Source organism: Pseudoliparis swirei, chromosome 9 (assembly GCF_029220125.1).
Source record: "Pseudoliparis swirei isolate HS2019 ecotype Mariana Trench chromosome 9, NWPU_hadal_v1, whole genome shotgun sequence".
Lineage (NCBI taxonomy): Eukaryota > Metazoa > Chordata > Actinopteri > Perciformes > Liparidae > Pseudoliparis > Pseudoliparis swirei.
In genome coordinates this window covers 576,935-601,621 of record NC_079396.1, presented here as the reverse complement: position 1 = coordinate 601,621, position 24,687 = coordinate 576,935, and the positions used below count along the sequence as shown (strand labels likewise).

Here is a 24,687-nt window from a genome sequence, read left to right as displayed (position 1 = left end):
GATTCATATACATATATATATATATGTATATATAATAATAATAATAATAATAATATGTATTATATATATATATATATAAAATAATATATATTATACATATATAATATAAATAATAATAATGTATATTATATATATACTAATAATATATAATATATATTTATTAATAAGGTATATTATATATAATAATAATATATATTATATATATATATTAATAAGGTAATATATATTATATATATAATAATGCATGTGTGTGACCACAGCAACAACACAGAACAGTCACCATGACAACGTAGTAATTAAAACAATTATCATCATCATGTTGAATCTGAGGCGTTTCAGACTCTTCACACTTCATTCAGTTTATTTTGTATGACCTTTGACCTCATGGAGGGGGAGGAGCTTCAGCCTGACCGTGGTGCTACTGAGAGCTGAGACAACAAAAGGCTGCCCCCCCCCCCCCCATCCCTTCTCCCGCTAAGTGCTACAAAGACAGAATGATGTTTATCAACTTTCACTCCACCCTCAGGAAAAAGTGATTACAACAGCAATGTGCATCTCAGTCTCTCTGCATTTCTGTCTCTGTGCATCTCTGTCTCTGTGCATCTCTGTCTCTCTGCATCTCTGTCTCTGTGCATCTCTGTCTCTGTGCATCTCTGTCTCTCTGCATCTCTGTCTCTGTGCATCTCTGTCTCTCTGCATCTCTGTCTCTGAGCATCTCTGTCTCTGTGCATCTCTGTCTCTCTGCATCTCTGTCTCTGTGCATCTCTGTCTCTGTGCATCTCTGTCTCTCTGCATCTCTGTCTCAGTGCATCTCTGTCTCTCTGCATCTCTGTCTCTGAGCATCTCTGTCTCTGTGCATCTCTGTCTCTCTGCATCTCTGTCTCTGTGCATCTCTGTCTCTGTGCATCTCTGTCTCTGTGCATCTCTGTCTCTCTGCATCTCTGTCTCTGTGCATCTCTGTCTCTCTACATCTCTGTCTCTGTGCATCTCTGTCTCTGTGCACCTCTATCTCTGTGCATCTCTGTCTCTCTGCCTCTGTGCATCTCTCTCTCTGTGCATCTCTGTCTCTGTGCATTTCTGTCTCTCTGCATCTCTGTCTCTCTGCCTCTCTGTATCTTTGCATCTCTGTATCTCTGTATCTTTGCCTTTCTGCATTTCTGCATCTCTGCCTCTCTGTATCTCTGTCTCTCTGCATCTCTGACCCTCTGTATCTTTGCATATCTGCCTCTCTGCATCTCTGTCTCTCTGTATCTATGTATCTCTCTCTGTATCTCTTTATCTCTGTATCTATGTATCTCTGTCTCTTTGCATCTCTGTCTCTTTGCATCTCTGTTTCTATGTCTCTCTGCATCTCTGTCTCTCTGTATCTTTGCATCTCTGCCTCTCTGCATTTCTGTCTCTCTGTATCTCTGCATCTCTGTATCTTTGCATCTCTGCCTCTCTGCATTTCTGCATATATGTCTCTCTGTATCTATGTATCTCTCTCTGTATCTCTGTATCTCTGCATCTCTGTCTCTCTGTATCTATGTATCTCTGCATCTCTGTATCTTTGCATCTCTGCCTCTCTGCATTTCTGCATCTCTGTCTCTCTGTATCTATGTATCTCTCTCTGCATCTCTGTCTCTCTATATCTCTGTCTCTCTGTATCTCTGCATCTCTGTATCTTTGCATCTCTGTCTCTCTGCATCTCTGTCTCTGTGCATCTCTGTCTCTGTGCATCTCTGTCTCTGTGCATCTGTCTCTGTGCATCTCTGTCTCTCTGCATCTCTGTCTCTGTGCATCTCTGTCTCTCTGCATCTCTGTCTCTGTGCATCTCTGTCTCTCTACATCTCTGTCTCTGTGCATCTCTGTCTCTGTGCACCTCTGTCTCTGTGCATCTCTGTCTCTCTGCCTCTGTGCATCTCTCTCTCTGTGCATCTCTGTCTCTGTGCATTTCTGTCTCTCTGCATCTCTGTCTCTCTGCATCTGTCTCTCTGTATCTCTGTCTCTCTGCATCTCTGACCCTCTGTATCTTTGCATATCTGCCTCTCTGCATCTCTGTCTCTCTGTATCTATGTATCTCTCTCTGTATCTCTTTATCTCTGTATCTATGTATCTCTGTCTCTTTGCATCTCTGTCTCTTTGCATCTCTGTTTCTATGTCTCTCTGCATCTCTGTCTCTCTGTATCTTTGCATCTCTGCATTTCTGTCTCTCTGTATCTCTGTATCTTTGCATCTCTGCCTCTCTGCATTTCTGCATATATGTCTCTCTGTATCTATGTATCTCTCTCTGTATCTCTGTATCTCTGCATCTCTGTCTCTCTGTATCTATGTATCTCTGCATCTCTGTATCTTTGCATCTCTGCCTCTCTGCATTTCTGCATCTCTGTCTCTCTGTATCTATGTATCTCTCTCTGCATCTCTGTCTCTCTATATCTCTGTCTCTCTGTATCTCTGCATCTCTGTATCTTTGCATCTCTGCCTCTCTGCATTTCTGTCTCTCTGTATCTATGTATCTCTCTCTGTATCTCTGTATCTCTGTCTCTCTGGATCTCTGCATCTCTGTCTCTCTGTATCTATGTATCTCTCTCTGTATCTCTGTCTCTCTGGATCTCTGCATGTCTGTCTCTCTGTATCTATGTATCTCTCTCTGTATCTCTGTCTCTCTGTATCTCTGTCTCTCTGGATCTCTGCATCTATGTATCTCTCTCTGTATCTCTGTCTGTCTCTCTCTCTGTGTCTCTGTCTCTCTGCATCTCTGTCTCTCTGCCTCTCTGCATCTCTGTCTCTCTGCATCTCTGTCTCTCTGCATCTCTGCATCCCTGCATCTCTGTTTCTGTATTTGTGTCTCTCTCTAGCTCATGGTCTGTAGACCCCCGGCAGCAGCAGACGAGACGTCCTTGGTTCATCAGAAGGAACAGAGTCTCCCTCAAAGGGTGGACTCATCGGTTATGGGATAGGCATCGTCATGGTAACCAGCCCTTGGAGGACTCCCTGAGGACCAGCTTGACCTGAGCCTCAGAGACCAGCTGGAGGTTCCTCTCTGATGCTGCTCGGCTTCTTTAATCAATTCTGTATTTATATTGATTTATTTCTCTTTTAACACATGAAATTATTTCCTTGTGACGCCTCCTCCCAGTGAGAGCCACCCTGACCTTAACTGACCTTTACTGACCTTCACTGACCTTTACTGACCTTCACTGACCTTCATTGACCTTAACTGACCTTCACCGACCTGCACTGACCTTTACCGACATTCACTGACCTTCACTGACCTTTACCGACCTTTACCGACCTTCACAGACCTTCACTGACCTTTACCGACCTTCACTGACCTTCACTGACCTTGAGTTGCTCAGGTTTCTGATGGCTTTGACTGACAAGCTGCTCCTCACTACATGCTATTCATCCCTTCATAAGGTTCCTCACCCCTCATCTCCTTCTCCCTCACCTCCTCCTCCCTCATTTCCTCACCCCTCATCTCTTCACCTCCTCCTCCCTCATCTCCTCACCCCTCACCTCCTCCTCCCTCATCTCATCTCCTCACCTCCTTCTCCCTCATCTCCTCATCTCTTCACCTCATCTCCTCACCCTCATCTCCTCACCTCCTTCTCCCTCACCTCCTCATCTCCTCATCTCCTCACCCCTCATCTCCTCACCTCCTCCTCCCTCACCTCCTCCTCCCTCATCTCCTCCATCTTAGGACGCAGGTGCTTTGACAGACCGGCGCACACACCGCATAACGTGGCCATCTCAGCAGAGCGGGGGGGGGGGGGGGGGGGACCGGATGAAGCTCTCCGGACCACTTCAGTGTCTCTCTGACATTTAGAGAGCAGCTCTGTTTCTGCGGCAGAGGATCAGATGGCAAGCCCCTCCCCCTCACACACACATCCATCTGTCCCTGAGCACACACACACACACACACATCCATCTGTCCCTGAGAACACACACACACACACACAGGCACACGCGCTGCCGGACGTCGCGTGGTGAGCCCCGGACGGAGGAAGCGGCTGAACATCCGGCCGCGAGCCGGAGAGAGAGAGAGAGAGAGACAGAGAGAAGGTAAAGCTAGAGGACGGAGCTCATGCAGGTGTGACCAGAGAGAGGGTGTGTGTGTGCGTGTGTGTGCGTGTGCGTGTGTGTGCGTGTGTGTGTGCGTGTGTCCACAGAGCAACACACACTGATGAAGTGTCCGACACGTAAAACACACTGAGCGCCACGGACCCTTTATAATATCAATAACACATATTATTACTATTATTATTATTATTACTATGATTATGATCATTATTACAATTATTATTATGACTATTATTATTATTACAATTATTATTATTATGACTATTATTATGACTATGATTATGATTATTATTACAATTATTATTATTATGACTATTATTATTACTATGATTATGATTATTATGACTATTATTATTATTACAATTATTATTATTATGACTATTATTATTATTACTATGATTATGATTATTATTACAATTATTATTATGACTTATTATTATTATTACGATTATTATTATTAGGATGATTATTATTACCATTATTATTACGATGATTATTATTATTACTATTATTACTATCATTATTATTATTAATATTATTACTATTATTACTATGATTATTATTATTATTACTATCATATTATTATTATTACTTTGATTATTATTATTATGATTATTACATGGAGGCATCACGTGAGCAGTAAACATCTTATTATTATTAATAAACATCTTATTATTAGTATTAAACATCTTATTATTATTAAACATCTTATAATTATTAGACATCTTTTATTATTATTAAACATCTTATTATTAAACATCTTATAATTATTAGACATCTTATTATTATTATTAAATATCTTATTATTATTATTAAACATATTCTTCTACATCAACGATGCGTTTTGAAAACGAAACTAAATTAAACAAAAATACTTTAAACAAAAAGAAGTTTAAATTCAGATTGTGTCCAATTTTAAAATGTAAACGCGAACGCCTCATAAACCAGAAGTTACGCAAGAAGCCTCAGATGGGCAGATGTGTGTGTGTGTGTGTGTGTGTGTGAGCGTATATATATATATATATATATACACACACACACACACACACACAGATTTATATATATATATATATATATATATATATATGTGTGTGTATGTATATAAATATACATACACACACATATATAATCTCGGGTCTCGGGTCTCGGATCTCGGGTACCTGGTCCCGGGTCTCGGGTACCTGGTCTCGGGTCTCGGGTACCTGGTCCCGGGTCTCGGGTACCTGGTCTCGGGTCCCTGGTCTCGACCCTCCGGATCTTCCGGTCGTCCTCGGGAGTTCCGCCGTGGCTGTCACTAGTGAGATGAAGGAGCCCCGGAGCTCGTGCCCGTCCTCTCTCCCGTTACACGGTCCGCTCCGGTACCGACCCCGCGGCGTGTCGCGCGCCTCTCACGCACGGTGCACGGCTCGCGCGCAGACACGCGACGTGTTTGTCATTATTTGCCTTTGTCAGCGAGAAACACCGAATATTGACTCACCTTTCCTCCCGAGCGCCGAGCCCTCCGCCCCGCCCCCTTCCCCCCTCCGCCCTTTGCCATGACATCACGATCTGTAGTAAAAGCTCCAGCATCAGATGGGCGGGGCTTCAGCTCCCTTACTACGCTCCTCAATGGGCATCTCTCTCTCTCTCTCTGTCTGTCTCTCGTTAGGAGGAGGAGTCAGGAGGAGCAGGAGGAGCAGGAGGAGGAGGAGGAGGAGTTAGGAGGAGCAGGAGGAGTTAGGAGGAGCAGGAGGAGCAGGAGGAGCAGGAGGAGTTAAGAGGAGCAGGAGGAGCAGGAGGAGTTAAGAGGAGCAGGAGGAGCAGGAGGAGTCAAGAGGAGTCAGGAGGCAGGAGGTTAAGAGGAGCAGGAGGGCAGGAGGTCAAGAGGTCAGGAGGGCAGGAGGTTAGGAGGGGCAGGAGGTTATGAGGGCAGGAGGAGTTAGGAGGAGCAGGAAGAGTTATGAGGAGCAGGAGGAGTTAAGAGGAGCAGGAGGAGCAGGAGGAGCAGGAGGAGTTAAGAGGAGCAGGAGGAGCAGGAGGAGTCAAGAGGAGTCAGGAGGAGCAGGAGGAGTTAAGAGGAGCAGGAGGAGTTAGGAGGAGTAGGAGGAGTTATGAGGAGCAGGAGGAGTTAGGAGGAGCAGGAAGAGTTATGAGGAGCAGGAGGAGTTAAGAGGAGCAGGAGGAGCAGGAGGAGTTAGGAGGAGCAGGAGGAGTTAAGAGGAGCAGGAGGAGCAGGAGGAGTTAGGAGGAGCAGGAGGAGTTAAGAGGAGCAGGAGGAGCAGGAGGAGGAGTTAGGAGGAGCCATTAGTGGGAACATCCCATAATGTCCTCCTTCTCCTCTATCTGCCGCTGCACGCGGCTCCTCGTCTCTAATCTCCAGCAGCAGGCGCTCATTGTGCATCCCCATTGTCACGCAGAGGGGACCAATCAGAGACAACAACAACAACAACAACAGGAGAAGCTGTGAGGAACCCGGATGGAACCAACAGAGGGACCAGCCCCCCCCCCCCCCCAGCAGAGGGACCGCCCCCCCCCCCCCAGTAGAGGGACCAGCCCCCAGTGGAACACGTGATGAACATGAGAACTCGTTCACGTGACTTTTTCCCCCCTGAGATTAATTCAGGACCAAGGAGAGCTCCACAGGCAGGGAGTGTGTGAGTGTGTGTCTGTGTGTGTCTGTGTGTGTGTCTGTCTGTGTGTGTGTCTGTGTGTCTGTGTGTGTGTGTCTGTGTGTGTCTGTGTGTGTGTCTGTCTGTGTGTGTGTCTGTGTGTGTGTGTGTGTGTGTGTGTGTGTGTGTGTGTGTGTGTGTGTGTGTGTGTCTGTCTGTGTGTGTGTCTGTGTGTGTGTGTACCTGAGTACTACTTTATTTAAAGTCCCTCTAGGAAGTACAAAGTGAAGTAAACACTATATATACATATATATATATATATATATACATATACATCTATATATGTATATATATATGTATATGTATATATACATACATATGTATATATATATACATATATATATATACATATACATCTATATATGTATATATACATGAAAATATATTAGGGCTGTCAATCGATTAAAAAAAAGTAACTAATTAATCGCACATTTTGAAATTCATTAATTGCGATTAAGTTTTGTTTCTTCTTTTTAAAGACCAAACTTCCCACAGAGCTGTGTTTTCAAAGAGGCTCCTACCTATAAAGTGCCAGCGAGGTATTTAATATCGTGGATGATAAATTGTTTCTTCAGTAAAACATCAGATTAGTAAAAAAAAAAATGTATATTGAGACCCCATTGATCCTGTCATCTTTACCACTGAACAGCAGAACCAGTGGCCTTGGTAACTGACTGACATTCACATATGTCACGTTAACCCTCTGGAGGCTGGGGCATTTTATACATTTTACAAAAACATGTAAATTCACCTTTTAAAGGCGTTTGCATGTGACACATACCCACGTGTTATACATCAAACATTCCAGAACAATCTCAGCTCTATTCAATGAGGCTCAGTTGTCCTGGCGCCGTGTTCTCTGCTCTCTGACTGACAGGCTGCTATAGAGCCTCACCTGTGAGGTGGGAGGTCCTTTGTGATTTACTGAGTGTTCATTGGTTGTTTTTTCGCCAAAATGTTGACAGACAAACGGATTGACCAATCACGTTGAAGGTTTCGTGTGACGAGTTCTTTCCGCGCCGCGTCCCCCGACACGTCGCCCCTCCGTTCCTCTGTGTGTCAGAGGGGGAGACGGGAGGAAGGAGGAGCAGGAGGAAACCCGACTGATTCATCCACAAGTTAAACTGATTTATGCTCCTTATTTTCGCGGAGAAATAATTGTTTTAAAAACGGAAACAGTGTTAAACCGTACTGCCGTTTGACACTCGGTTTGAGTGTAAAAACTTCAACGAACACCGGAAGTAAACAAAGTTGCGTTAATTGCGTTAAAATATTTTTGTGCGTTAACGTGGCCAAATTAATCGCATAGATTAACGCGTTAACGCTGACAGCCCTAGTATATATATATATGTATATATATGTATATATATATATACAGGACTGTCTCAGAAAATTAGAATATTGTGATGAAGTTCTTTATTTTCTGTAATGCAATTTAAAAAAACAAAAATGTCATGCATTCTGGATTCATTACAAATCAACTGAAATATTGCAAGCCTTTTATTCTTTTAATATTGCTGATTATGGCTTACAGCTTAAGAAAACTCAAATATCCTATCTCTAAATATTAGAATATCATGAAAAAGTATACTAGTAGGGTATTAAACAAATCACTTGAATTGTCTAATGCTTTAACCTGAAACACCTGCAAGGGTTTCCTGAGCCTTGACAAACACTCAGCTGTTATAAATCTTTTTTTTTACTTGGTCTGAGGAAATATTAAAATTTTATGAGATAGGATTTTAGAGTTTTCTTAAGCTGGAAAAATAATCAGCAATATAAAGAATAAAAGGCAATATTTCAGTTGATTTGTAATGAATCCAGAATGCATGACATTTTTGTTTTTTTAATTGCATTACAGAAAATAAAGAACTTTATCACAATATTCTAATTTTCTGAGACAGTCCTGTATATACATATACATATATATGTATATGTATATATATGTATATGTATATATATGTACCAAAATCACCAGCAACTAAACACATATAAAGTAAAGTAACCCTCGTTCTGAGTGAGAAGGCTTGAGCTGAACAAAGGAGCCGGTGAAGGAAGCGTCACTCCTCTCCTCCTCTCCTCCCTCCTCTCCTCCTCCTCCTCTCCTCCCTCCTCCTCTCTCCTCTGTCCTCCTCTCTCCTCCTCCTCCTCTCCTCTCTCCTCCTCCTCTCTCCTCTCCTCTCCTCCTCCTCCTCCCTCCTCCTCTCTCCTCTCTCCTCCTCTCCTCCTCCTCTCCTCCTCCTCTCCTCTCTCCTCCTCCTCCTCCCCCTCTCCTCCCTCTCCTCACTCTCCTCCTCCTCCTCCTCCCTCTCCTCCCTCTCCTCCTCCCTCTCCTCCTGCTCCTCCCCTCCTCCTCCTCTCTCCTGCTCCTCTCTTTCTCCTCCTCTCCCCTCCTCCTCCTCTCTCCTGCTCCTCTCTTCCTCCTCCTCTCTCTCCTCTCCTCCTCTCCTCCTCCTCCCTCCTCCTCTCCTCTCCTCCCTCCTCCTCTCTCCTCTCCTCTTCCCTCCTCCCTCCTCCTCTCCGCTCTCCTCTCCTCTTCTATCCTCCTCTCCTCCCTCCTCCTCTTCTCTCTCCTCTCCTCCCTCCTGCTCTCTCCTCTCTCCCCTCTCCTCCTCTCCTCCTCCCCCTCCTCCTCCTCTCCTCCTCCTCCTCCTCCTCCTCCTCTCCTCCTCCTCCTCTCCTCTCTCCTCTCTCCTCCTCCTCCTCTCCTCTCTCCTCCTCCTCCTCCTCCTCTCTCCTCCTCCTCTCCTCCTCCTCCTCTCTCCTCCTCCTCCTCTCCTCTCCTCTCCCGGTGCAGATGGCTGCTGCTCCGTCACTGGTCAGAACCCGGTGACGGAGCAGCAGCCGGCTGACGGAGGCGCCAGATGGAGCAACAACAGAAACCTTTTAATAAGCCGCAGCTTGCTTTGTCCCCCGGTACCGGGCCGCGGGCCCCTGGGGGCCCCGGGCCTTTGTCCGGCCCTGCTCCCACTTCACAGGCTGGGGAAACTTTCTCTCACATGTGTGATATATATATATATATAATAACAATATATATATATATAAATATATATATAACAATAACAATATATATATATATATATATATATTTATATATATATAACAATAACAATTTATATATATATATATATATAAATATATCATACATATATATATTAATATATATATATATATATATTTATATATATAAATATATATATATATATATTAATATAAATAATATATATATATATATTAATATAAGAGGACACACAGAGGAGACGCGGAGGACACACCGAGGACACACCGAGGAGACGTGGAGGAGACACCGAGGACACACCGAGGAGATGTGGAGGAGACACCGAGGAGACGTGGAGGAGACACCGAGGAGACGTGGAGGAGACGTGGAGGAGACACCGAGGAGACACCGAGGAGACGTGGAGGAGACGTGGAGGAGACACCGAGGAGACGTGGAGGAGACTTGTGGCCCGAGGGAACGAGTGGATACGAACCGAGGAAGGAGCGGCACAGCTTCATGTCTGCGGCTCTGTCCCGCGCTGCTCGGCTGAAGTTCTGCAGGACAAAGTTCCTCAAACTTTAGTTCAACTTGCCGGCCGGGGGGGGGGGCGGGGGGCGGGGCGGCTGACTGACGGAGAGCCAATGGGAGGGCGCGCTGCCCCTGCGGCCGGGAGCCGGAGCCAATCCGCTGTCCCGCCTCCGCGTTCAGCCACAAAGACTCAAAGAGCATCTGCTGCTACGGGACTCCCCCCGAGCCGAGGACACGACACAACCAGCAGCTGCACATGCGCACTCAGCGGCTCCTGAAGAGACGGTGGACTTCCTCTGCTTGTCTTTCAGTCTGATGAACACTCAACTCAGAGGCCTCTGGCCCTCAGGCCGCGAGGGTCCAGCAGATGGTCTGCAGATAACAAGCTCTCCATTGCTCCCATGACCCCCATCCACTACTTAGGATGGGGGGGGATCCTCCTCGATACTTTATTTGATTTCCCACACACAAGGTTTCATATCCAAGAGAGTTGCATGTTTCATGTATAAGTCGATGTTACATGTGTGCTATTAAACTAAATCAATGGAAGCCAGTTATTCAAACCTGAATTGCCTGAACTAAACTAAACTACATTAAATTAAACTAAATTAAAATAAAGTAAACTAAAGTAAACCGAACAGACGTAACCAAACTAAAGCAAAGAAAAGTAAACTCAAAACAAAAGAACAACGCTGACTAACTCAACTAGATTAAACTAAACGTACGAATGCAAACTAAACTAGAATGGGCACTCGGTAGAGCGCATACCTTCGCATATCACAAGATTGGGCATTGAATTATGAACATTTTGGCATTAGTTGCATGCCAATTGGACACAAATGTATCGTGCTATGGTAAAAAAAGAGTTTGACCTTTCCATGACCTTGACCTTTGACCTGATTGATCCCAAAATCTAATCAAATGGTCCCCGGATAATAACCAATCATCCCACCAAATTTCAGGCGATTCGGTTCAATACTTTTTGAGTTCTGCGAAAGATTTTGACCTGTTCATGACCTTTGACCTTTGACCCGATCGATCCCAAAATCTAATCAACTGGTCCCCGGATAATAAACAATGATCCCACCAAATTTCATGCGATTCGGTTCAATACTTTTTGAGTTCTGCGAAAGATTTTGACCTGTTCATGACCTTTGACCTTTGACCCGATCGATCCCAAAATCTAATCAACTGGTCCCGGATAATAAACAATCATCCCACCAAATTTCATGCGATTCGGTTCAATACTTTTTGAGATTTGAATAACACATACAAATAAATAAATAAATAAACTAGAATGGGCACTTAGAGCGCATACGCCATATCACAAGATTGGGCATTGAATTATGAACATTTTGGCATTAGTTGCATGCCAATTGGACAAAATGTATCGTGCTATGGTAAAAAAGAGTTTGACCTTTCCATGACCTTGACCTTGACCTTTGACCCGATTGATCCCAAAATCTAATCAAATGGTCCCCGGATAATAACCAATCATCCCACCAAATTTCATGCGATTCAAGAACATTTTGACCTGTTCATGACCTTTGACCTTGACCTTTGACCGATCGATCCCAAAATCTAATCAACTGGTCCCCGGATAATAAACAATCATCCCACCAAATTTCATGCGATTCGGTTCAATACTTTTGAGTTCTGCGAAAGATTTTGACCTGTTCATGACCTTTGACCTTTGACCCGATCGATCCCAAAATCTAATCAACTGGTCCCCGGATAATAAACAATCATCCCACCAAATTTCATGCGATTCGGTTCAATACTTTTTGAGTTCTGCGAAGATTTTGACCTGATCATGACCTTTGACCTTGACCCGATCGATCCCAAAATCTAATCAACTGGTCCCGGATAATAAACAATCATCCCACCAAATTTCATGCGATTCGGTTAAATACTTTTTGAGTTCTGCGAAAGATTTTGACCTGTTCATGACCTTTGACCTTTGACCTTTGACCCGATCGATCCCAAAATCTAATCAACTGGTCCCCGGATAATAAACAATCATCCCACCAAATTTCATGCGATTCGGTTCAATACTTTTTGAGATTTGCGAATAACACGCATACAAATAAATAAATAAATAAATACACGGCGATCAAAACATAACCTTCCGGCATTTTCAATGCGAAGGTAATTAAAGCTGCAAGCAGCGATGAACGGGTCCTCTTTCCTGCTTCGCACGCCGGACGCCGGCCCCCTCGGCCGAGAGCGCATGCACGGCGTTCGGACGTTTGACCGTTTGTCACGCGACACTCATTTTACTTTGCTAGTCGGTGGCGCTTTGACGCTGAGTGAAAAAAGGCTTGTTGATATCCTCAGGCCTTGAATTCTACGAAGCATGAGAAGTTCGGAGCAGATTTGAGCGAGTCCAGGGTTGCCAGCAGGGGGCGCTGTGACAATTTGAGACGGACTGGGATCAGCGAGAAGTTAACCAACGTGAGAGCGCCAAGTTTCATCGTCGACTTCATGACCGGGTTTAGGATATCTACCAGAGAAAGAGCGAAGTCGCAGTGGAGACAGGGAGAACTTATGTCTTCCTTCCTCACAACTCTCAGGTGGGTACAAGTCATTTTGAGAGAGACGGTTCTTCTGCGATGTGGGTTTGTAATGGGCTGGGCAGACCCTGAGGCCTGAGGTTCTGGGGAGTCCAGTGTTTGAACTGATGGCTCTCCAGTGTCACTAATGCTGCCTTCCAGTTCCTCACTCATCCTACTCATCATGTTTTTTAATACTCCCTCAAAGCTCTGTCCACCCTCCCTTGCTCGTTGTCTTAACTCACTCAGGTAGTTTGCTGTGGAGCTTCTACCAACGGTAGCGGTCTACTCTTCTAAAAACGTGTTGACGCTCTATATGACGTTCTTCTAAAAACGTGTTGACGCTCTATATGACGTTCTTCTAAAAACGTGTTGACGCTCTATATGACGTTCTTCTAAAAACGTATTGACGCTCTATATGACGTTCTTCTAAAAACGTATTGACGCTCTATATGACGTTCTTCTAAAAACGTATTGACGCTCTATATGACGTTCTTCTAAAAACGTGTTGACGCTCTATATGACGTTCTTCTAAAAACGTGTTGACACTATATGACGTTCTTCTAAAAACGTATTGATGCTCTATATGACGTTCTTCTAAAAACGTATTGACGCTCTAAATGACGTTCTTCTAAAAACGTATTGACGCTCTATATGACGTTCTTCTAAAAACGTATTGACGCTCTATATGACGTTCTTCTAAAAACGTGTTGACGCTCTATATGACGTTCTTCTAAAAACGTATTGATGCTCTATATGACGTTCTTCTAAAAACGTATTGACGCTCTATATGACGTTCTTCTAAAAACGTATTGACGCTCTATATGACGTTCTTCTAAAAACGTATTGACGCTCTATATGACGTTCTTCTAAAAACGTATTGACGCTCTAAATGACGTTCTTCTAAAAACGTATTGACGCTCTATATGACGTTCTTCTAAAAACGTATTGACGCTCTATATGACGTTCTTCTAAAAACGTGTTGACGCTCTATATGACGTTCTTCTAAAAACGTATTGACGCTCTATATGACGTTCTTCTAAAAACGTATTGACGCTCTATATGATGTTCTTCTAAAAACGTATTGCCGCTCTATATGACGTTCTTCTAAAAAATGTATTGACGCTCTATATGACGTTCTTCTAAAAACGTGTTGACGCTCTATATGACGTTCTTCTAAAAACCCTAACCCTTCTAAAAACGTGTTCTAAAAACGTATTGACGGCGCCTCGGTGTCTTGGTGCGCGATTCTTGCACCTTCCGCCAAAAAAAGTTCCTCGTTTGTTTGTGTTTTTTTAATATGAACATTCTTTGGCAATAAACCTGTTTCTGATTCTGATTCTGATTCTAAAAACGTATTGCCGCTCTAAATGACGTTCTTCTAAAAACGTATTGACGCTCTATATGACGTTCTTCTAAAAACGTATTGACGCTCTATATGACGTTCTTCTAAAAACGTGTTGACGCTCTATATGACGTTCTTCTAAAAACGTATTGACGCTCTATATGACGTTCTTCTAAAAACGTGTTGACGCTCTATATGACGTTCTTCTAAAAACGTATTGACGCTCTATATGACGTTCTTCTAAAAACGCGTTGACGCTCTATATGACGTTCTTCTAAAAACGTGTTGACGCTCTATATGACGTTCTTCTAAAAACGTATTGACGCTCTATATGACGTTCTTCTAAAAACGTATTGACGCTCTAAATGACGTTCTTCTAAAAACGTATTGACGCTCTATATGTTGTGCACCGACAGATATGCTAGAGAGGTTCATGTCATTTATGTTCGCTTTCTCTCATTCCAGGCTTCCTGATTGTTTTCACCTGTCATCACACCTGTCTCCTATGCTCATCAGTGTCAGCCCCGCCCCTGATTGGTCCCACCTGTGTCTTGTTACCATGTGCTTAAATTCCCCTGTCTCCCAGTGTTCCTTGTCAGTTCGTCTGGTCTTTTGCCATGATCAGGTCGGGTTATGTTGTGCTCTTGAAAGTTTTGATCCTCACTACGTGAGCGCTTTCATTTGTTCGCTGCAGAACCGAAGAATAAAGTACTTACAAATACTTTATCTCTGTCTCCGGTCGTGCAATTGGGTCCTACTTCCTAAGTGTCTGAGATCGTAACAGGCAGACTGACCACATTATGGACCCAGCCGACCCAAGAACGCTTCACGCCGCTCTGTCGGTACAGGGCGTGACGATTTTCATCACGAGGAAAAACTGGACAAAGTCAGCCGAAATACAAGAGCTGAGAGGACGCCAGGCGGGGTTCAGGAAGAATTATCTACACAGATGCAACAACTGGTTGCCCAAATAAATAATTTTTCACTCATCAACAGACTGCTCCTCCGGTGACGTCATCCACAGCTGAGAATTTGCCTGTCAATACTCCAGCTGACGACCCAGTCAGGCTGTTTCCTCCATTACGGCTGGCTCTTCGGAGAGATTTTCCGGAGACTCTTGAATTGCAGAGCCTTTCTGGTACAGTGTGATCTGCATTTTCAACACAACCCAGCAGCTTTTTTATCTGAGCATGGTAAAGTGGCGTTTATTGTGTCTCATTTAACGGGAAGAGCTGCAGCCTGGGCTACTGCAGAATGGTCTAGAGACACCGAACTATGTTACTCATTGGCCGATTTCATAGAGACTATGAGGCGCATTTTGACCACTCATCGCCTGCTACGGAGGCCAGCAGAAGACTGTTTCAAATCCGTCAGCTCAACCGTCAGGTGGTTGATTATGCCATCGAGTTTCGTACAGCAGCAGCGGACAGCGGATGGAATGTTCCGGCTCTTCGTGACGCCTTCATGACAGGACTTTCGGAACCGATAAAGGACCAGCTGGCTCCACTGGAACACCCGGGATCTGGAATCCCTCATCGCTGTGGCCATCCGGATCGATAACCGTCTTCGGAAAGAGAGAGGGCGTCGGCAACCGAGATGTTATTCCCAGCTTCCAGAATTCGCCTCGGAGGTCGCGCCGCCAGCGGAGGATTTCCAGCTCATGTTACCGGACCATCAGAGGACTACACTTCGAATGACTCGGTGAACCCATGCAGCTTGGAAGAACCAGGCTTTCTCTGGAGGAGAGGCAGCGCCGTCACGGAGGGTTGCTGTTTCTACTGCGGCCAGCCGGGTCATCAACTCGCTTCATGCCGGGAAAGATCGTGCTCACCAGTCAAAGGAGGCGCTGGTGAGCAAGTTTCCCACAGACTTCCCTCCTCGACCTGTTACTCAGGTAGACATTTGTATTAACAATCAGACCATTGACCAGGGTGTGTTAATAGACTCAGGGGCTGACGAAAGCCTTATAGACTGGGGCCTAGTCAAACAGCAAAAATAAAACTGTCCCGCTATCTCATCCTGTTAGTGCCAGTGCCTTAGGCGGCGCTTGTTGTTCACAGTTACCCATTGCACTGAGCCCATACGGATTACTATAAATAAGGACCATACCGAGCATGCAATTTCATATTTTGAGTCGACTCAGCACCCGATTATTTTGGGGTTTCCTTGGCTGAAGATCCACAATCCTCACATAGACTGGCCTTCAGGAAAGTTAAGGAATGGGAGAGGATTGTAAGGGCAGGTGTAAACTTCGCAACCTGTTAATGCACCAACAGACTCTAGTAGGATCATTATAGATCACCCTGACTATCCTGATCTACACAAGGTACCTTCCTGTTACCATGATTTAAAAGCGTTTAACAAGTCTAACGCCTTGTCGCTACCTCCTCACCCAGATTTTGACTGTCCCACTGATCTCTTACCCTGCGCCCCCATTCCCAAGGGAGACTTTACTCGATTTCGAGACCTGAGAGAACAGCAATGGATGAATACATCTCCTCTTCACTCAAATCAGGGATTATCCGTCCTTCATCGTCTCCAGCCGGGCGGATTCTTTGTGGGAAAGAAAGACGGGTCTCTGAGACCTTGCATAGACTACAGTCCACTAAATGACATTACGGTGAAGAACCGCTATCCTCTGCCACTCATGTCATCTGCTTTTGAACTGCTTCAAACGGCCAAGATATTCACCAAGTTGGATTTAAGAAATGCATATCACTTGGTTAGAATAAAACAAGGGGATGAGTGGAAGACTGGATTCAACACTCAGAATGGTCACTATGAGTACTTGGTAATGCCTTTTGGACTGTGCAATGCACGGCTGTTTTCAAGCTTTTGTGAATGAGGTTTTGGGAATTCTTGAATATTTCAGTGTTTGTGTATCTGGATGACATACTGATTTTCTCCCCAGACGCTAAATCTCATGTTAACCATGTCCGCCAAGTTTTGCAGAAACTACTGGATAATCAGCTATATGTCAAGGCAGAGAAGTGCGAGTTCCACACAGAAGAGGTGTCTTTCTTAGGATACATAGTCTCACCTAATCATATCCAAATGGATCCTGCGAAAGTCAGTGCAGTATCCCAGTGGCCCACACCAGACTCCAGGAAAAGGTTCAGCAGTTCCTAGGATTTGCTAACTTCTATAGGAAGTTTATTAGGAATTTCAGTTCTGTTGCTGCTCCTCTGCATGTTCTGACTTCTCCTAAGGTTCCTTCAAGTGGACCCCCCAGGCGGATCTTGCTTTCAAACTTCTCAGAGATAGATTCACCTCAGCTCCCATACTCACCATTCCAGATCCCCAGCGCCAGTTTATGGTCGAGGTGGATGCTTCCAATGAGGGAATTGGAGGAGTACTGTCTCAACGTTCTGCAGAAGACAACAAGATGCATCCATGTGCTTACCTGTCGCGGAAGTTGACAACGGCAGAGCGGAATTATGACGTGGGAAACAAGGAATTGTTAGCTGTAAAAGCTGCCCTCGAGGAATGGAGACACTGGCTAGAGGGTGCAGAGCAACCGTTTTTAGTCTGGACAGATCACAAGAATCTAGAATATATAAGAAAGGCTAAGCGTCTCAACTCCCGTCAGGCCAGGTGGACACTTTTCTTTAGTAGATTCAACTTCACACTCTCTTTTCGTCCGGGTCTCAGAATCAAAACCCGATGCTTTGTCTCGTCTTTCGATCCCGAACCACTTGCGGTAGAGCCCAAGACCATCCTTCCACTTAACCGGGTGATCGGAGCCTTTTCCTGGCAAGTGGAGTCAGACGTTAAAGAGGCAAATGTCATGAATCCAGCGCCTAGCGAGTGTCCCAACAATCTGCTGTTTGTTCCTGAGGCTCTTCACTCCAAGGTCATCCACTGGGCTCACTCATCTGTGCTTTCGTGCCATCCGGGAGTAGCAAGAACAATGTTCAGGATTCAACAACGTTTCTGGTGGCCATCCATGAAGAAAAATGTGGCGAGTATGTAGCGGCTTGTGCGGTGTGCGTGTAATAAGACCTCATCTCAAGTTAAGATGGGCTTGCTCCAGCCGCTGCCGATTCCCCATCGTCCTTGGTCACACATTTCGATGGATTTTGTGACAGGATTTCCCTCATCCAGAGGCAAGACTACGGTTCTAACAGTGGTTGATCGATTTTCAAAGATGGCTCACTTCATCCCATTGACCAAGCTTCCTCTGCCAAAGTCACCGCAGAGGTCATGATGAATCACGATTCAGGATCCATGGATTCCCTAATGACATTGTTTCCGACAGGGGTCCACAATTCATTTCCGCCTTCTGGAAAGAGTTTTGTCGACTCATAGGTGCCACCGTCAGCCTGTCATCAGGATATCACCCTCAGTCAAATGGACAGTCGGAGCGTCTGAACCAAGAACTAGAGACTACGCTACGTTGTCTCGTCTCCCGGAACCAGACCACCTGGAGTGTCCACCTCACATGGGTCGAGGTTGCCCACAATACCCTTCCCGGGGCCACAGGTCTCTCTCCATTCCATTGTGTCAATGGTTTCCAGCCTCCACTTTTCCCTAACAACGAGGAAGAGGTGATGGTTCCATCGGCACATGCCATGATCAGACGTTGTCGCAGAGTTTGGGCTGGTGCTCGCCAGTCTCTTCTCCAGTTCAGCTCGGATGAAGGCTGTTGCGGACGTTCATCGCAGGTCGCTCCTCCTACAGTCCAGGCCAAAGGTTTGGCTCTCTACCAAAGACTTACCACTCCATGTCGCCTCAAAGAAACTGGCTCCGAGATTTGTGGGTCCGTTTCCAGTGTCCAGAGTCATCAACCCGGCGTCGGTACGCTTGCAACTCCCCAGGACCTTGAGAGTGCACCCAACGTTTCACGTTAGTAAAATCAAGCCGGTGTGTGAGAGCACACTTGTTCCCGCCTCCAAGCCCCCTCCACCGCCCCAGTTCTTTGAAGGGGGTGACGTTTACAAGGTCCGTAGGCTACTGGAGGTCCGTAATAGGGGGAGGGGCAAGCAATTCCTGGTAGACTGGAAGGGTTACGGTCCTGAGGCTAGAAGCTGGATAGCTGCTTCATTTATCGAAGACAAGACTCTTATCCACGACTTTTACAATCAGCCTGGGCCATCAGGAGTTGGCCCTAGAGGGGGGGTACTGTTGTGCACCGACAGATATGCTAGAGAGGTTCATGTCATTTATGTTCGCTTTCTCTCATTCCAGGCTTCCTGATTGTTTTCACCTGTCATCACACCTGTCTCCTATGCTCATCAGTGTCAGCCCCCCCTGATTGGTCCCACCTGTGTCTTGTTACCATGTGCTTAAATTCCCTGTCTCCCAGTGTTCCTTGTCAGTCTGTCTGGTCTTTGCCATGATCAGGTCGGGTTATGTTGTGCTCTTGAAAGTTTTTTGATCCCTCACCACGTGAGCGCTTTCATTTTGTTCGCTGCAGAACCGAAGAATAAAGTACTTACAAATACTTTATCTCTGTCTCCCCGGTCGGTCGTCAATTGGGTCCTACTTCCTTCTAAGTGTCTGAGAGTAACACTATATGGCTAAGTGTCTGAGATCTAAAACGCATTGACGCTCTATATGACGTTTCTAAAACGTGTTGACGCTCTATGACGTTCTCTTCTAAAAACGTATTGACGCTCTATATGACGTTCTTCTAAAAGCATTGACGCTCTATGACGTTCTTCTAAAACGTGTTGACGCTCTATATGACGTTCTTCTAAAACGTATTGACGCTCTATATGACGTTCTTCTAAAACGTATTGACGCTCTATATGACGTTCTTCTAAAAACGTATTGACGCTCTATATGACGTTCTTCTAAAAACGTGTTGACGCTCTATATGACGTTCTTCTAAAAACGTATTGCCGCTCTATATGACGTTCTTCTAAAAACGTATTGACGCTTTATATGACGTTCTTCTAAAAACGTATTGACGCTCTATATGACGTTCTTCTAAAAACGTGTTGACGCTCTATATGACGTTCTTCTAAAAACATATTGACGCTCTATATGACATTCTTCTAAAAACGTGTTGACGCTCTATATGATGTTCTTCTAAAAACGTATTGACGCTCTATATGACGTTCTTCTAAAAACGTATTGACGCTCTATATGACGTTCTTCTAAAAACGTATTGACGCTCTATATGACGTTCTTCTAAAAACGTATTGACGCTCTATATGACGTTCTTCTAAAAACGTATTGACGCTCTATATGACGTTCTTCTAAAACGTGTTGACGCTCTATATGACGTTCTTCTAAAAACGTGTTGACGCTCTATATGACGTTCTTCTAAAAACGTGTTGACGCTCTATATGACGTGTGTACGGCAACAGTGGCTCTAAAGCTGCTCAAGCAGAACTACATTCATATTCAACGATCAGGTTTTTGTAATATTCACTGGTGGAATCATCAACTGTACATACTTTCTTAATAGACCCATATCTTTTTAAACACTCAATGATTTCATCATCTGCGCTTGTCTTGGTAACTTCACGAATAATCACAGAACTTCTTACATCCACCCCTAACTGCTGACTAGACTCCATCTTGGGAGCCAATATTCACTTATCGAATCGTTCACCATCAAAACACAATTAATTTGTTTCCCACACGAGTTGAGCTCCTGGCTGGCTCGCCACGGCTGTCACCTGTGGCTCAATTTCAAGATTTAATTTCTAAAGTCTCTGATGTCGTCTCCAGGTTCGGCTGTGGAGCTCCAGTCGTGTGTGAAAAACACAAAATCAAATGGTTGAGTTTTAGGGCTTTGACTGAACATCAAAACAAACCAAGTACACATATTTATCATGAAACGTTGTCCCAGTTGTGTTCAACTCGTGGCAGCTCGCCATCTCCATCGGATACAATGTCTGTATCTCAAACCCTGACTGTACACAAGGTCACAAAACAGTTCAAAACACAAACAAATGTTCACAGCAGGAACCCAAAGTGCTGACAGACCAAGGATCAAACATGTCAAATCTCAAAATGGAGGTCGAACCTTTACACACAATATTCTCAGCACATTGCACGACAACACAAAATTAACTTCAAAGGAATGGAGGTACAGTCGCACACAGGAAGTGACCTCCCTTGACCCGGATATCTATTAGGACTCGGGTCCTGGATTGGCCAATTAAAAGTGTTTCCTCCCTGAGCCAATCAGTGGGTTACACAAACACACACACAAACACACATACACACACACACACACACACACACACACACACACACACACACACACAAACAAACACACACACACACACACAACACACACAACACACACACACACACACACAAACACACACACACACACACAACACACGCACACACACACACACACACACACACACACACACACACACACACACACACACACACACACACACACACACCAACACACACCAACACACACAAACACACACACACACAGAGAAAAGATGACATGTCTTAATCATTATTCAAATGTTCACTCTGCATTAATTATATTATTAAACATAGCAGTCATAATAATATAATAATATAATAATATGATAGTATAATAATATAGTAATATAGTAATATGATATTATAATAATATAATAATGTAATAATATGATCTTATAATAATATAATAAAATAACAATATGACAATATAATAATATAATAATATGATAATATAATAATATAATAATATAACAATATGACAATATAATAAAATAATATAGTAATATGATAGTAAAATAATATAATAATATGATATTATAATATAATAATATAATAATATAACAATATGACAATATAATAACATAATAATATAATAATATAGTAATATGATAGTATAATAATATAATAATATGATATTATAATATAATAATATGATCTTATAATAATATAATAATATAATAATATAATAAAATAACAATATGACAATATAATATAATAATATGATAATATAATAATATAACAATATGACAATATAATAATATAATATAATAATATGATAGCATATGAGTGGCAGTGCTCCTCTCTCGTCCTCCTGTCTGTCTCCAGCTCGTCGTCCAACATGCGACATGGAGAGAGTAGTAAATAAGCCTCCCCCCCCCCTCCTCACCCCGTGGTCCAGACGAGCGTCATCGTGCCCCCCCCCCCAGTCACCCTCCAGAGTCAGCGAGTCACATTCTTGGAGGTCTCACTCTGCAGATTTCCTCTCTGCCCGTCGCTGCACCTCCTCTGTCTGCTCCTTCTGTTCCCTAACTTTTACTCCCTCTCTCCCTCCCTCCCCCCCCTCCCTCTCCAGCCCTCCACTCACAGGCCTGATTACCATGACAAAGCGGCCACACTTGTGGGAGGAGCCTGTGAGTCTGCGGCGCTGCTCGGCCTTCGTGGTCTTTGTGCTCCGGAACAAAGGTTCTGATCTTCTTGATTCAACTAGCGGGCCGCTAGTTGAATAGGCCTGCTTTAGACAGTGTGTTGTGTACAGTGTGTAGACAGTGTGTTGTGTAGAGTGTGTAGACAGTGTGTAGACGGTGTGTTGTGTAGACAGTGTGTAGACAGTGTGTAGACAATGTGTAGACAGTGTGTAGACAGTGTAGACGGTGTGTAGACAGTGTGTAGACAATGTGTAGACAGTGTGTAGACAGTGTGTTGTGTAGACAATGTGTAGACAGTGTGTTGTGTAGACAGTGTGTAGACAGTGTGTAGACGGTGTGTTGTGTAGACAGTGTGTAGACGGTGTGTTGTGTAGACAGTGTGTAGACAGTGTGTTGTGTAGACAGTGTGTAGACAGTGTGTAGACAATGTGTAGACAGTGTGTTGTGTAGACAGTGTGTAGACAGTGTGTAGACGGTGTGTAGACAGTGTGTTGTGTAGACAGTGTGTAGAGTGTGTAGACAATGTGTAGACAGTGTGTTGTGTAGACAGTGTGTAGACAGTGTGTAGACGGTGTGTTGTGTAGACAGTGTGTAGACAGTGTGTTGTGTACAGTGTGTAGACAGTGTGTAGACGGTGTGTTATGTAGACAGTGTGTAGACAGTGTGTAGACAGTGTGTAGTGTAGACAGTGTGTTGTGTGTAGACAATGTGTAGACAGTGTGTTGTGTAGACAGTGTGTAGACAGTGTGTAGACGGTGTGTAGACAGTGTGTTGTGTAGACAGTGTGTAGACAATGTGTAGACAGTGTGTTGTGTAGACAGTGTGTAGACAGTGTGTAGACGGTGTGTTGTGTAGACGGTGTGTAGACAGTGTGTAGACGGTGTGTAGACAGTGTGTTGTGTAGACAGTGTGTAGACAGTGTGTAGACAATGTGTAGACAGTGTGTTGTGTAGACAGTGTGTAGACAGTGTGTAGACAGTGTGTAGACGGTGTGTTGTGTAGACGGTGTGTAGACAGTGTGTTGTGTAGACAGTGTGTAGACAGTGTGTAGACAATGTGTAGACAGTGTGTTGTGTAGACAGTGTGTAGACAGTGTGTAGACGGTGTGTTGTGTAGACAGTGTGTAGACAGTGTGTAGACAGTGTGTAGACAGTGTGTTATGTAGACAGTGTGTAGACAGTGTGTAGTGTAGACAGTGTGTAGACAGTGTGTTGTGTAGACAGTGTGTAGTGTAGACAGTGTGTAGACAGTGTGTTGTGTAGACAATGTGTAGACGGTGTGTAGTGTAGACAGTGTGTAGACAGTGTGTAGACAGTGTGTAGACGGTGTGTTGTGTAGACAGTGTGTAGACGGTGTGTTGTGTAGACAGTGTGTAGACAGTGTGTAGACAGTGTGTTGTGTAGACAGTGTGTAGCTAGCCGCCGGCTAGTTTCGCGGGTATCGCAAGCAGATGTGCGTCCGTCACTCCGCCAAGTGGTGAACGTGAGCGTTACATGTGAGACAGACTCACCAGACGCACTAAGAGGTCAGGGCTCTGGAGAGCAGCGGCCTTCAGAGAGGGTCCGGTAGGAGACACAGCCGCCAGCTACACACTGTCTACACAACACACTGTCTTGTGTGTGTGCGTGTGTGTGTGTGTGTGTGCATGTTTTAGATGAGATTCAACTTTATTGTCATTCCACATGTACAAGTACAGAGCAACGAAATGCAGTTTGGCATCTAACCAGAAGTGCAACAGAAGTATCATAATAAATACATGATATACAGGTTATGCGGAGATATAAATATATATTTCTGGGGTTGCTAAACTAGTGCAAATATTCAGTGCATATTAACTCGATAGTGCAACAAATGGCATAAAGTGTCTCCAGTGCGGATCGAGTGGTGTATGATGATCCGAGAGGGGTAGAGTTCAGAAGAGTAACAGCTCTGAGGAAGAAGCCGTTCCTCAGACGGCTGGTCCTCGCCGTGAGCTCCTGGACCTCCTGAGGAGAGCAGTCTGTGAGCCGGGTGAGGCCTTCAGAACGCCGTGAGCTCCTGGACCTCCTGAGGAGAGCAGTCTGTGAGCCGGGTGAGGCCTTCAGGACGCCGTGAGCTCCTGGACCTCCTGAGGAGAGCAGTCTGTGAGCCGGGTGAGGCCTTCAGGACGCCGTGAGCTCCTGGACCTCCTGAGGAGAGCGGTCTGTGAGCCGGGTGAGGCCTTCAGGACGCCGTGAGCTCCATG

At 44.6% G+C, this 24,687-nt stretch overlaps 1 protein-coding gene across 1 annotated transcript in view; it reads left to right on the top strand.

The window, feature by feature from the left end:
- The window catches only part of LOC130199671 (protein-L-isoaspartate O-methyltransferase domain-containing protein 1-like), a 39,418-nt gene that overhangs the window by 9,888 nt on the left and 4,843 nt on the right, over positions 1-24,687 (top strand). The window contains exon 5 of the mRNA XM_056423374.1: positions 11,219-11,224. Coding sequence (XP_056279349.1) covers positions 11,219-11,224 — 6 coding nt within the window. The remainder of the gene's footprint in view (positions 1-11,218; positions 11,225-24,687) is intronic.